The sequence below is a fragment of the Phoenix dactylifera genome, chromosome 9 (genome assembly GCF_051530095.1).
Source record: "Phoenix dactylifera cultivar Ajwa chromosome 9, Ajwa_hap1_PhDact_Kaust_v1.1, whole genome shotgun sequence".
NCBI lineage: Eukaryota > Viridiplantae > Streptophyta > Magnoliopsida > Arecales > Arecaceae > Phoenix > Phoenix dactylifera.
The window spans coordinates 8,042,082-8,052,544 of record NC_143198.1 but is presented as its reverse complement, the minus strand read 5'-3'; the positions used below and the strand labels follow the sequence as shown (position 1 = coordinate 8,052,544).

At 44.4% G+C, this 10,463-nt stretch overlaps 1 protein-coding gene across 1 annotated transcript; it reads right to left on the bottom strand.

The window, feature by feature from the left end:
* Positions 1-4,929: 4,929 nt before the first annotated feature.
* Positions 4,930-10,338, bottom strand: LOC149752815 (uncharacterized). Its single transcript, XM_089925447.1, has 2 exons — positions 7,081-10,338; positions 4,930-5,256 (listed from the first exon to the last, which is right to left on the bottom strand). Exons 1-2 carry the CDS (start codon positions 10,336-10,338, stop codon positions 4,930-4,932), a joined length of 3,585 nt encoding a protein of 1,194 aa, XP_089781573.1.
* Between the last annotated feature and the right edge of the window lie 125 nt (positions 10,339-10,463).

Here is a 10,463-nt window from a genome sequence, read left to right as displayed (position 1 = left end):
ATGACCGAAAAAGTACTTTCGGATTTATATTTTTTATGGGTAATACGGCATTCTCATGGATGTCTAAGAAGCAAGCGATTGTTACTCTCTCAACTTGTGAAGCAGAATATGTTGCGGCATCTTCATGTGTTAGTCATGCAATATGGCTAAGGAGCTTGCTAAAAGAGATTAATATTGATCAAAATGAAGCTACACAAATTTACATTGATAGCAAGTCGGCAATTGCTTTAGGAAAGAATCCAGTTTATCATCAAAGGAGCAAACATATAGATGTTCGTTTTCATTCAATCCGGGAGCATGTGAAGAACAAAGATGTGGAGCTTATTTATGTGAAGACTCATGATCAAGTTGCGGACATTTTTACTAAACCACTTGGAGTTGATCTCTTCAACAAATTCAAAGATTTGCTTGGTATGCAGGATGGAAGACAATTAAGTTTAAAGGGGGGTGTTGGAAATAGATAAACTTAATTATGCATGGATTCAAGAGATATTATTTAAGACATTTGTGTTTCCAAAAAGACCTTTTATTTTACCTATGAAATTTACTTAGAATTCCTCTTCATGAGTAAAACCGAAGTGTCATTCTTAAATATGACTCTTACTATTTTGTATAGAGCCTACTTAAAGGGTTGTAAAATCCTCTTTATAAAGGGTTTGTTACTTGAGTCATAATGTATTGAAGAGAGTTGCAGAAATTATATATAGAGTAAAGTCCTCTTCATTCCTTAGTGAAAAATACTACAATATTCTTCTCCTCCATCCACCTCTTCAGAAAATTTGTCCCTATGTGCACTCAGCGTTTGGGCATAGCTAAGACATCCGAAAACGTGTAAATGATCATATGTTGTTGCAACATTAAAAAGTCGTTCATATGGAGTCATATAATTAAAACTGGGTGAGTGAATTTGATTAATTAAATAGGTGGCAGTGAGCACACATTCACCCCAAGTGGAAGGCTGGCTTGAAAACACAAGTATCTACCTATGTTAAAGGTGATGATGCTTGCGTTCAGCCACTCCATTTTGTTGGAGTGTGTCAACACAAGTTATCTCATGAATGATTTAAAAAATGGTTGAGTGTTATGTGAGAGAAATTCTTGGCCGTTGTTGGTTCTAATGTGTTTAATTTGACTATAAAATTAAGTTTGCATATGGCAGAAAAATTTTGAAGACATTGTAGAGTTTCAGATTTTAATCTTATTAAATACACCCATGTGACTCATGAAAACTCATCAGCAATACTCAAAAAATAATGTGCACCGTTGATGTAACTGCCCCAAATGTCACAAAATATGGGATTAAAAATAAATGTGCTTGCATTAGCAACTAATGAGAAAGGGAGCCTTGTATGCTTGGCTCGTGCACATACATCACAATGTTCCACTTTATTCAAATTACACAAAAATTTTAGCAAACATGCAGAAGATGGGTGACCTAATCTTTGCTGCCAAATGGAAGGAGAAGAACCATAGGTTGCATGGAGGGCGGCAGTAGGTGGTGTTTTGGTGAAAGAGCTAAGTTTGTAGTAATATAGCCCGTCACGTTGTTCACCCACTCCAATCAGCTTCCTTGTGGTTAGGTCCTGGAAGATGCAAAAGGTAGAGAAAAAATAGCAGCACAATTGAGTGATTGTGATTTTGCTGATCGACAAAAGATTAAATCGAAAATTGGGAACAAAAAGAACATCTTGAAGTGTCAATGTGGGAGAGACTTGAAAAGTGCCAACATGAGAAACAGGAATAACATCACCTGTAGGAAGTCTTACTGGACTTGAGCGACTAACGATTGAAGGTTTTGTAAAAGATGAAGATTGGTTAGACATGTGGTCTGAAGCTCCGCTGTCAACAACCCAATCAAGAGATGAAGAAAATTGACTTGAATTAGATATAGAAGCAGAAGTATTACCAGCAAAGTTGGCTGCAGGATGCGTGAGAAAGTCCATTAATTGGCGATATTTCTCCTCGGTGAGACCAAGAATTGCACTTGGTGGTTGAGAGGCCATGAAACTACCAGATGCTTGATAGGCCGTTGGCCGCTTGCTTAGTTCCATCCGCTGAGTAGAGCGATTTTGGTTCTAGTATGGCAGGTAGCCAATGATCTTGTGGCAGCTTTTCTTTTAGTGTCCAGTTTTTCCACAATTGTCGCATTTGGCACGTCCCTTGCCTCGGCCCTCTATGTCGCCAGAATTAGTTGGAACAGAACGATTGACACTCATGGCGGCAATATCAGAAGTGGGCAATGAAAGATGTAAAAGTCGTTGGGTCTCTTCCTGGTGGACAATGGAGTACTCTGTGCTCACAAGAGGGAGTGGTTCCATGGCCAAAATCTAACTTTGAATTGTTGCATATGAATCGTTCAATCCCGTGAGGAACTCTTTGTAGCCTGCATCTCAACAAGTTCTTTCATTGCACCACATGTACACTCAGGGACAGATTGCAAGGCATTTATTTCATCCCAAAGTGCCTTAATATTGTTGTAGTATTGAATGATTGGCATACTCTCCTGGCGCTAGTTTGCTATGTCCCGCTTGAGACGAAATATCCGTGGATTGTTGTTTTGTGAAAAATGGGCTTCAAGATCAGTTCAGACATCATGTGGTATACTGCAATAAATTAAACTACTAGTGAGAGATTTGTCAATATTGTTGAGGAGCCAAGAGATCTTTTCCATAGTTGAATTGCTGTTGCATCACCCGCAGGTTTTTTGAGTGTTCCATCTACAAATCTGAACTTGTTTTTGGCATTGAGTGCCATTTTCATGGCTGACCACCATGTCAAATAGTTGTCGCCAGTCAACAAGGAGGAAACAAGGGATGCACTTGAATAATCTGCTGAATGAATAAAGTAAGGAGAAGCAACGTCGCTAATAGATTACGACACATCGGTCGAATTTGGAGTTTTCGACTCTGAAGGAGGAACATTGGCCATGGTGAAGCCCAAGTCGTGACATGCTAGGTACAAAAGAAAGAAGACCGCTCTGATACCATAATAAGAAATGAATATTACCACATGTTTGAATGGAGAGAAAATTGCTATGTTTGATACTAGGGGCACAGGGTTTACATATATAGTTACAAGAGGACACAAATGAGATGAGCTCCTAAAATCAAGATATGTACAAGAAAAAGGAAAGTTGTACACGCGGTGCTTTAAATATGAAAGTATGTCTCAAAGGCCAATACTAGAGGTTGAGTAATATTACAGGAGGAAACAAATGCGACATGTGCTCCTAAAATCAAGACCTGTACAAAAAAAGGGAAAGCTACACATGCGTTGGCCTCTAAATTTAGAAGTATGACTCAAGGGCCATAGCTGGAGGTCGGGCAATAGATATAATGTCTTAGTGGTTGCAATAAGGCTGGGTGTTGGATTGAGCCATTCCTTCATCAAAATTGAGATGGTATGATTTATGGAAGTTAGCTTCAATTCTGTAATCAATCAATAGGAAAAGTTATAAGAAACGTTAAAATCAATTTGATAGCATAAACATATGCCTGACCATTGTTCTTCTTATATAATTAAAGAGAGCAAGTCACAACAAAAAGATCCAAATAACAAATAGGTGATATAAAAATAATTGGTCTCATTAACAGGATTTGAAACCATAACCTTCAATTATGGAACTATATCAACAAGGAACTTGATTCCAAAAGTTTGAATTATTAAGAAAAAGGTCAACAATGTACAACGGTCTTAAGAGTTAATATAAAGTCTCATAGGATATCAATATTATGAGAGAATCCTTATGTCTTTTGGTGATTTAAGTGGTTAATGTTTGACACCTCAATAAGGAGAAGGTTGGCAAAAGAGTTGTCGTAGGTACATTTTCTATGTAAAATGAGCCTCTTAAGTAGATTCCATTTAAAACCAAGAGAAGATAAGTTAAGCTAGAAAATCAATTTCTATAAAAATTAAACCATTGTCTTTTTAATGTTGTTGGAGATCATCAAACCGAAAAATTGTTTAATCCTAAATTACATTGATTTTGAATAATAAATATTCTATCTAGGTAGGTAACTATTATCAAGGTGAACTGAGTTGGTATATCTAGATTGGTAACACCAAAACCGAAGGTTGGAGAAATGTTAACAAGCACAATATGTGTGGATAGATATGTTTGGAAAAGCATATAAGAACCAAAATAATGAAATAACAGTTGCTATAGAAACCATATCAAGAATAGACTTAGACATGAATATTAATTTTAATAATTAAAAAATATTTTTTTTGTAAAGCTTAGACAAAAAAATAATTAAGATAGTCTTATAAAATCATAAGTTTGGCATATCTTAGGATATACCAGTTATACAAGTCGCACCGATGGATCCCAGACTAATGCAAAACATTCTCACAAAAGAAAATAAAGCTCTTATTGATTATTAACAGTCAAGTAATGATGTCTACCAAATTTACTCAAGAAAGCTGAAGGTGGTGACAAGGGTATGCCCTTGGAGTTCATATAGTCCACATTCTATGATTTTTATTTTTGTTCATGTACCAATATGGTGCAGTTCCATTATTTTAATATTCAGCAAAAAAACAGGGGACCACCAAAACATTTAGCATTGGTGCCTATTCTCAAAAAAAATCAGGGTGGCCTCTCTTCTTTCGAGAGCAATCAATATCCTATGCCTGATGTACCAGCTCAATAGTACATTAAGCCAATTTATTTCCACCTCGTGGACTCTCTCATTCCAAAACCCTAACCTCTAGCTGTCCAGCCTCAACTCCCCCTCCCTTCTTCCTCCCCTGCTGCCATGGCCTTCGTCGTAGCCGTTCTACACCCTCTCGTCACCATCCAGCTTCTTGAAGACGACATGACCATCGACTGATCCAACTCCATCCCCTTCCCCGACATCCTCAAGGCCTTGATCGAAATGACATCATCCACTTCATTTATACGAACCTCTCCAAAAACCGTCGACAACCCTACGTCATCTCCAAACGTGTCGGCCAATAGACGTTCGTCGAGGCCTGGGGCACCTGCCATGCCGTCTCAGTGGCGGCCCCCATCATGTTGGCCAGCGAGCCTTTAGCAACATAGTTTGCAGTGGGTGAATGTTCAGGCCCACCAAGATCTGGCGCCATTGGCATCACTGCATCAATATCAACCAGCATTGCCTCACCATCATCTTCGACCTCGCAGCCCTTACTGCCCCCTTCCTCATCATGGCCCGTGACTACCACATCAAGTCCATGCTCGAGCTCTCCCTCATCATCGATGACTCTTCCGATGGTTTCGGCGGGCCGCACTAACTTGACAAAGGGTTTCAGGGGAGAGATGGAATCCCTGGGGCTGATTCTCCTCAAAAGCGGTGGTAACCAAGATGAAGGGATTATAATGGTGGATATTAAGATTCGGAAGCTTCATTATAGAGTAAAAGTGCTCCGATTTGAGATCAAAGATCTCGATGTGGCGGAAATTAGTGCCTTTTCTTCACATGACAATGGTGATCTGCTTCCTGTCGTATGACACCATCGGCATGAAGTTGTGGAGCCCTAGCAAAGGATCCGGCAGCTGACAATGAAGCCCAACGGGAATTCTCCAGATCTACTATGAGATCTGATTGAAAGATTCTTCACCAACTGTCGACTTTGCGATGTAACAACATGGTCGACTCACCGGATCATTTGTATACCGAGATAGATAAAATGTCTATATGGCAGCATATTATTGGTCCGGTGTATCATTGAGTATACTGGGTGTAGAATATAATTTCTGTCACAATTACTTTCGCACACTATGATATATGGTGCACGGTTCATTATTCTCCTGATGATTGTCACAACCCTACAGTTCTGTCAAAAGTTTACCATCAAATCCCTTTATTGCACCTCAAAAGCTCCATTCTAGAACCAGTAACAAGCTATGTTGAGAAAAGACTCGTTGCAGCCGACCATATCGTCGGCGATCTTTCTAAGATGCGCACTTTCCAAGCATTGCTTTACAATTGTTAACATCAATAAACAGTTCGAGCGCCCACAGGACATTATTTCCCCTCCTTGGTGATTTGTCTTGAATCAATGAGATATTGCTTCAGTCAAGATATACAAGTAGGTTGTCCTTTTCTATTTTAACTTGATGAATGCACTTTGTCTCGATTGAAGTTTGTCGTTGTGCTTGTGGATAGCTCTATCTCGTTGCTGGGGTATGCTGTGAGTGTTTTCTCGTAGTGGGAAACACTTGAGCACCTATTCCTCCGTTGTCGCTTTGTGGAGTTGCTGGGTAAGTTTCTTCATTCTCTGTGGATGAACATGGGGGGGAGGGAGACAAGGTGGTCGCGCAAAGATGTGCAACTTTTGGGATATTTTGGTATCCGCACCCTGCTGGTTTATCTGGCGCGGGCAAGCACCAGTAGGAGGGTCAAAAATATCCGTTTCAAGGCGCTTCTGCTGAGGGGTGGATGAGAGAGGCAGGGGTGGCCACTGGCCAGCTTTTTTTTTTCTTCTTTCTTTTTGTTTTTTTGGTAAACGGCCAGCTATTTTTAAATATGGGTCATAGCATGGCCTGAGTGCTTGTGTTATCACCCAACCCAAGCATGAAGGGAGTGTCTTTTTAGGCCTTCAGTTGGTAATGATTTAGACGGTTCTGCTTGTCCGATTCCTATTGCGGGCCTGATAGGCCTAGCCTGGTACTTCTTAAGAACGTAAATAAATTGAAATGGACCAGGTCATAAGCGACCCCAACCTAACTCAGTTTTTTGTTCGGATCCTAATATTAGACGCAGACCCAATGCAATAGAAGATCGGATCGATTACTACAATTTTTGATTTAACGAGTCTTTCGGATCGGGTTATATTCATGTATGATCCGGTCCCAACCAAAAAAGTTTGAGTTCGAGACGGATCCAGCTCATTTCCGGATTTCAGCTCACTCTTTAAACTGCTCCCTCTTCTAAACTAACAGTAGAATCCTGAAATGGCTCGCCATTCTTATTGCCATCCTTTTTTTTTTTTTTTTTTTTTTTGATCAAAGCGGTATTTCATTCATATACCTCTAACGTGAGTACAACCAGACATATCAAAGAAAAGCAAACAAAATAACGCGTGTGGAACACCATCTAAACTAGACCAAAAGACCTCCCCAGTGTGCCGGGCAACATAAGAGGCGACCCAATCTGCTGCACTGTTCGCCTCTCGGTAAGCATGGGCAACCTGACAGGAGATCAGCTCCTGCACCAAACTCCTAGTGTCCCGTATAAGAGGGTGACCATCACCATATATATCCACACCACGCAACCGGTCAATCACCGTAGAGCAGTCACCCTCGAGAACAAGTCTCTCGGCCCCCAGGACTCGTCTCGCAAACCAAACACCCTCCCAAGCAGCCTGCAGCTCTGCTCCCACCGCCGAAACTCCAAAGGTACTCCGACCCCCAGCAGCAATAAAAGTGGCCCGGTGGTCCCTGATAACGAAGCCCACACCCCCAGAGGCACCATCCTCCGCCATACCACCGTCAAAGTTCACCTTAAGATAACCAGGGGGTGGGGGTACCCAAGAAAAGAAACTGAACCTGGACGCTGAAACAGCAGTGCAGGTACCCCAGGTGTCCCTAGTCCTCCCAGGTGGAGCCGCCGCGGTCATCATAGATATCTCTGCTGCCTGTCTCAAGGCTCTCTCCATCACAACCCGTGGGGTCGACCGCCCACCCTCGAATAGACAGTCATTCCTGGCTAGCCATATGTGGTAGGCCAGATACGCCACAAGGGAGCCAGTCTCAGCATCACTCGGCCTCCGAATAGACTGACTCAGGAACCGGAGCATGTCCTCCACCGTCTCCCAGATAGGCGGCAGTAGCGCCGAGGCCTCTCTCCAACACTGCACAGCTGTAGGGCATCGAAGAAGGACATGGCCAACCGTCTCCTCGGCATCCAGACATACCTCGCAGAGTGAGCCCATCCTCATCCCCCGCCGGGCCAACACGCTCCTGGTCGGAAGGCATCCCCAGGCTACCTTCCAAAGAAAAAGCGCCACCCGGGGGTGCACCCTCATCCTCCAAATCCATCCGCCCTCAATCCGTCTCTCCGGCTCCCTCCTAGTCCACGCATGAATATCCCTGGCACGTACACGTGATCGGCCTGTCGGTAACCAGATCAGTCTGTCCGGCTCTGCCCGGGACGGAATCGGTAATGCCAGAATCCGCTCCACCAGCTGCTCCCCAAAGGTCTCCCGAATGAAAACCTCATCCCAGCTCCCCTCCCCCGGTACTAGTAGGTCACCAACACGACGTCCCAACAACCTGCTCGTATCCACCAATGCCGGTAGCCTGCTGATCGGTAGCTCAGTCACCCAGCTATCCTCAAGAACATCCACTGACATACCATCCCCAATGGCCCACCGGATGGCCGGGAGCACTGAGAAAGCCCTGGCACTGATCTCCCTCCAAATAGGGGACTGGAGCCGCCCCGCCCTAATACCAACCGTCAAAGCCCCGTACTTAGCCCTCATCAGTGAGGACCATAAACTATCAGGCTCCAGCATGAGACTAGCTGCCAACCGCATCACCGAGGCCTCCCGTCGCGAAACCAGTGACGGCACCCCCAAGCCACCACAACTGACCGGCTGACAGACCACCTCCCAAGCAACTAGATGTACTCTGCCTCTATCACCACGCCTCCCCCATATAAAGTCCCTGATAAGCCGCTCAACTGATCTCAGCGAAGCTACGGGAGGGACAGTGTGGGAGATAAGATATACCGGGATGGCACTAAGAACTGACCGTGCCAATGTGACTCTGCCCATCATGGATAGTGAATGCATCTGCCACCCCTCCAGTCTATGTCTGATACTATGCTCAAGAGAGATGGTATCTCCACTACGCATACGCCGCCCAAGAATCGGCACCCCCAGATATGTCAAGGTGCCCACCTGTTCGCCCACTCCCAGGGTCTCCATGATTCCGGCCTTTACCTGAGCCATGGTCTTCGGACTGAAAAGAATAGAAGATTTGTCCAAGTTGATCCGTTGACCAGAAGCCGAGCAGTAGGCTAAGAGGACCCTCCGAATCACATGAGCATTCTGCCTTGTCGCCCTAGCCAACAGCAAGCAATCATCAGCAAAGAGTAGGTGGGAAATCGGCGTAGCCCCCTGCACTGGCCTGTAAACCTCCAGAGTCTGTGTACCCACTGCAGCTCGAAGAGCTCTGGATAGTGCATCTGCACAGATAATGAAGAGCAAGGGGGACAACGGACACCCCTGGCGGAGTCCAACAGATGTCTGAAAGAAAGGAGATGGTGTGCCATTAACCAGAATGGAGAAAGAGGTCCCCATCACACAGCCCATGACCCACCTAATCCACACCTCATGGAAGCCAAAACTCTGTAAAGAATGTCGCAGAAACTCCCAGCACATCCTATCATATGCCCTCTCCATATCAAGCTTGATCCCCATAAGACAGCGCCGCATCGGAGCCTTCACCAGATCAAACATGAACTCTTGGGCAATTAGAACATTATCTGAAATGTTCCTCCCTCCTATGAAAGCACCCTGCTCAGGACAAATAATACTGGGTAAAATCCCTCTCAGTCTCATTGCCAAGATCTTTGCCGTAATCTTATATAAGGTAGAACATAGACTGATAGGCCGAAAGTGTCCAGGCTCAGTAGCATTCTGGCGCTTGGGAATCAATGCGATAAAGGTCCTCTGCCACTCCGGACTCATCACCGCCGTACTGAAAAACTGCTGAATGGCCTCAATAACATCAAGTCCTACAATCGACCAATACCTCCGAAAGAACACAGGTGGGAAGCCATCCGGCCCGGGTGCTTTGTCCCCCTCTAGGGACCACAATGCCTCCTGAATCTCCTGCCCCGATACCGGCCTTATCAGTGCTAAAGAGTCCACATCAGAAACCCTCTCAGAACATGGGGGGAGCTCAGTATGCATGCCACTCCCTGTCCGCTCTGTCCACCTATTTCTGAAGAACTGCTCAAGCACCCTGCATATCATATTCGGGTCCTCTGTGGAATGTCCATCCTCGTCCCTGATAGTTCTGATCCTATTCCGCTGTCTCCTGATCAATGTAGACTGATGAAAAAATTTGGTGTTCCTGTCCCCATCTTGGATCCACTGTACTCTTGATCTCTGCCTCCAGAAGATCTCCTGTTGACCAAGGAGAGCATCATGCATAGATAGGAAGGATCTCAATTCTGACAACTCCGCCTGTGATAGTCCTCCCCCCGAGGCCTCTCGAATTTGTAGATTTGCAATGGCCTCCTCTAACTCCTCAATTCTTCGGAATATGTTCCCTACCTCCATCCTGTTCCACCGCCGAAGGTGTCTTCTAGCCAACTCAAGTCTGCGAGAAATCCGATACATAGCATCCCCCCGGACCGGCATGTTCCAAACCTCACTCACAACACCCCAAGACCTGGGGTAACACAACCATAACCTCTCAAACCTAAAAGGGCAATGATAAGTGTTACGGGGGAACTCAGCCACCATGCCCCACGTGACCGGCACGC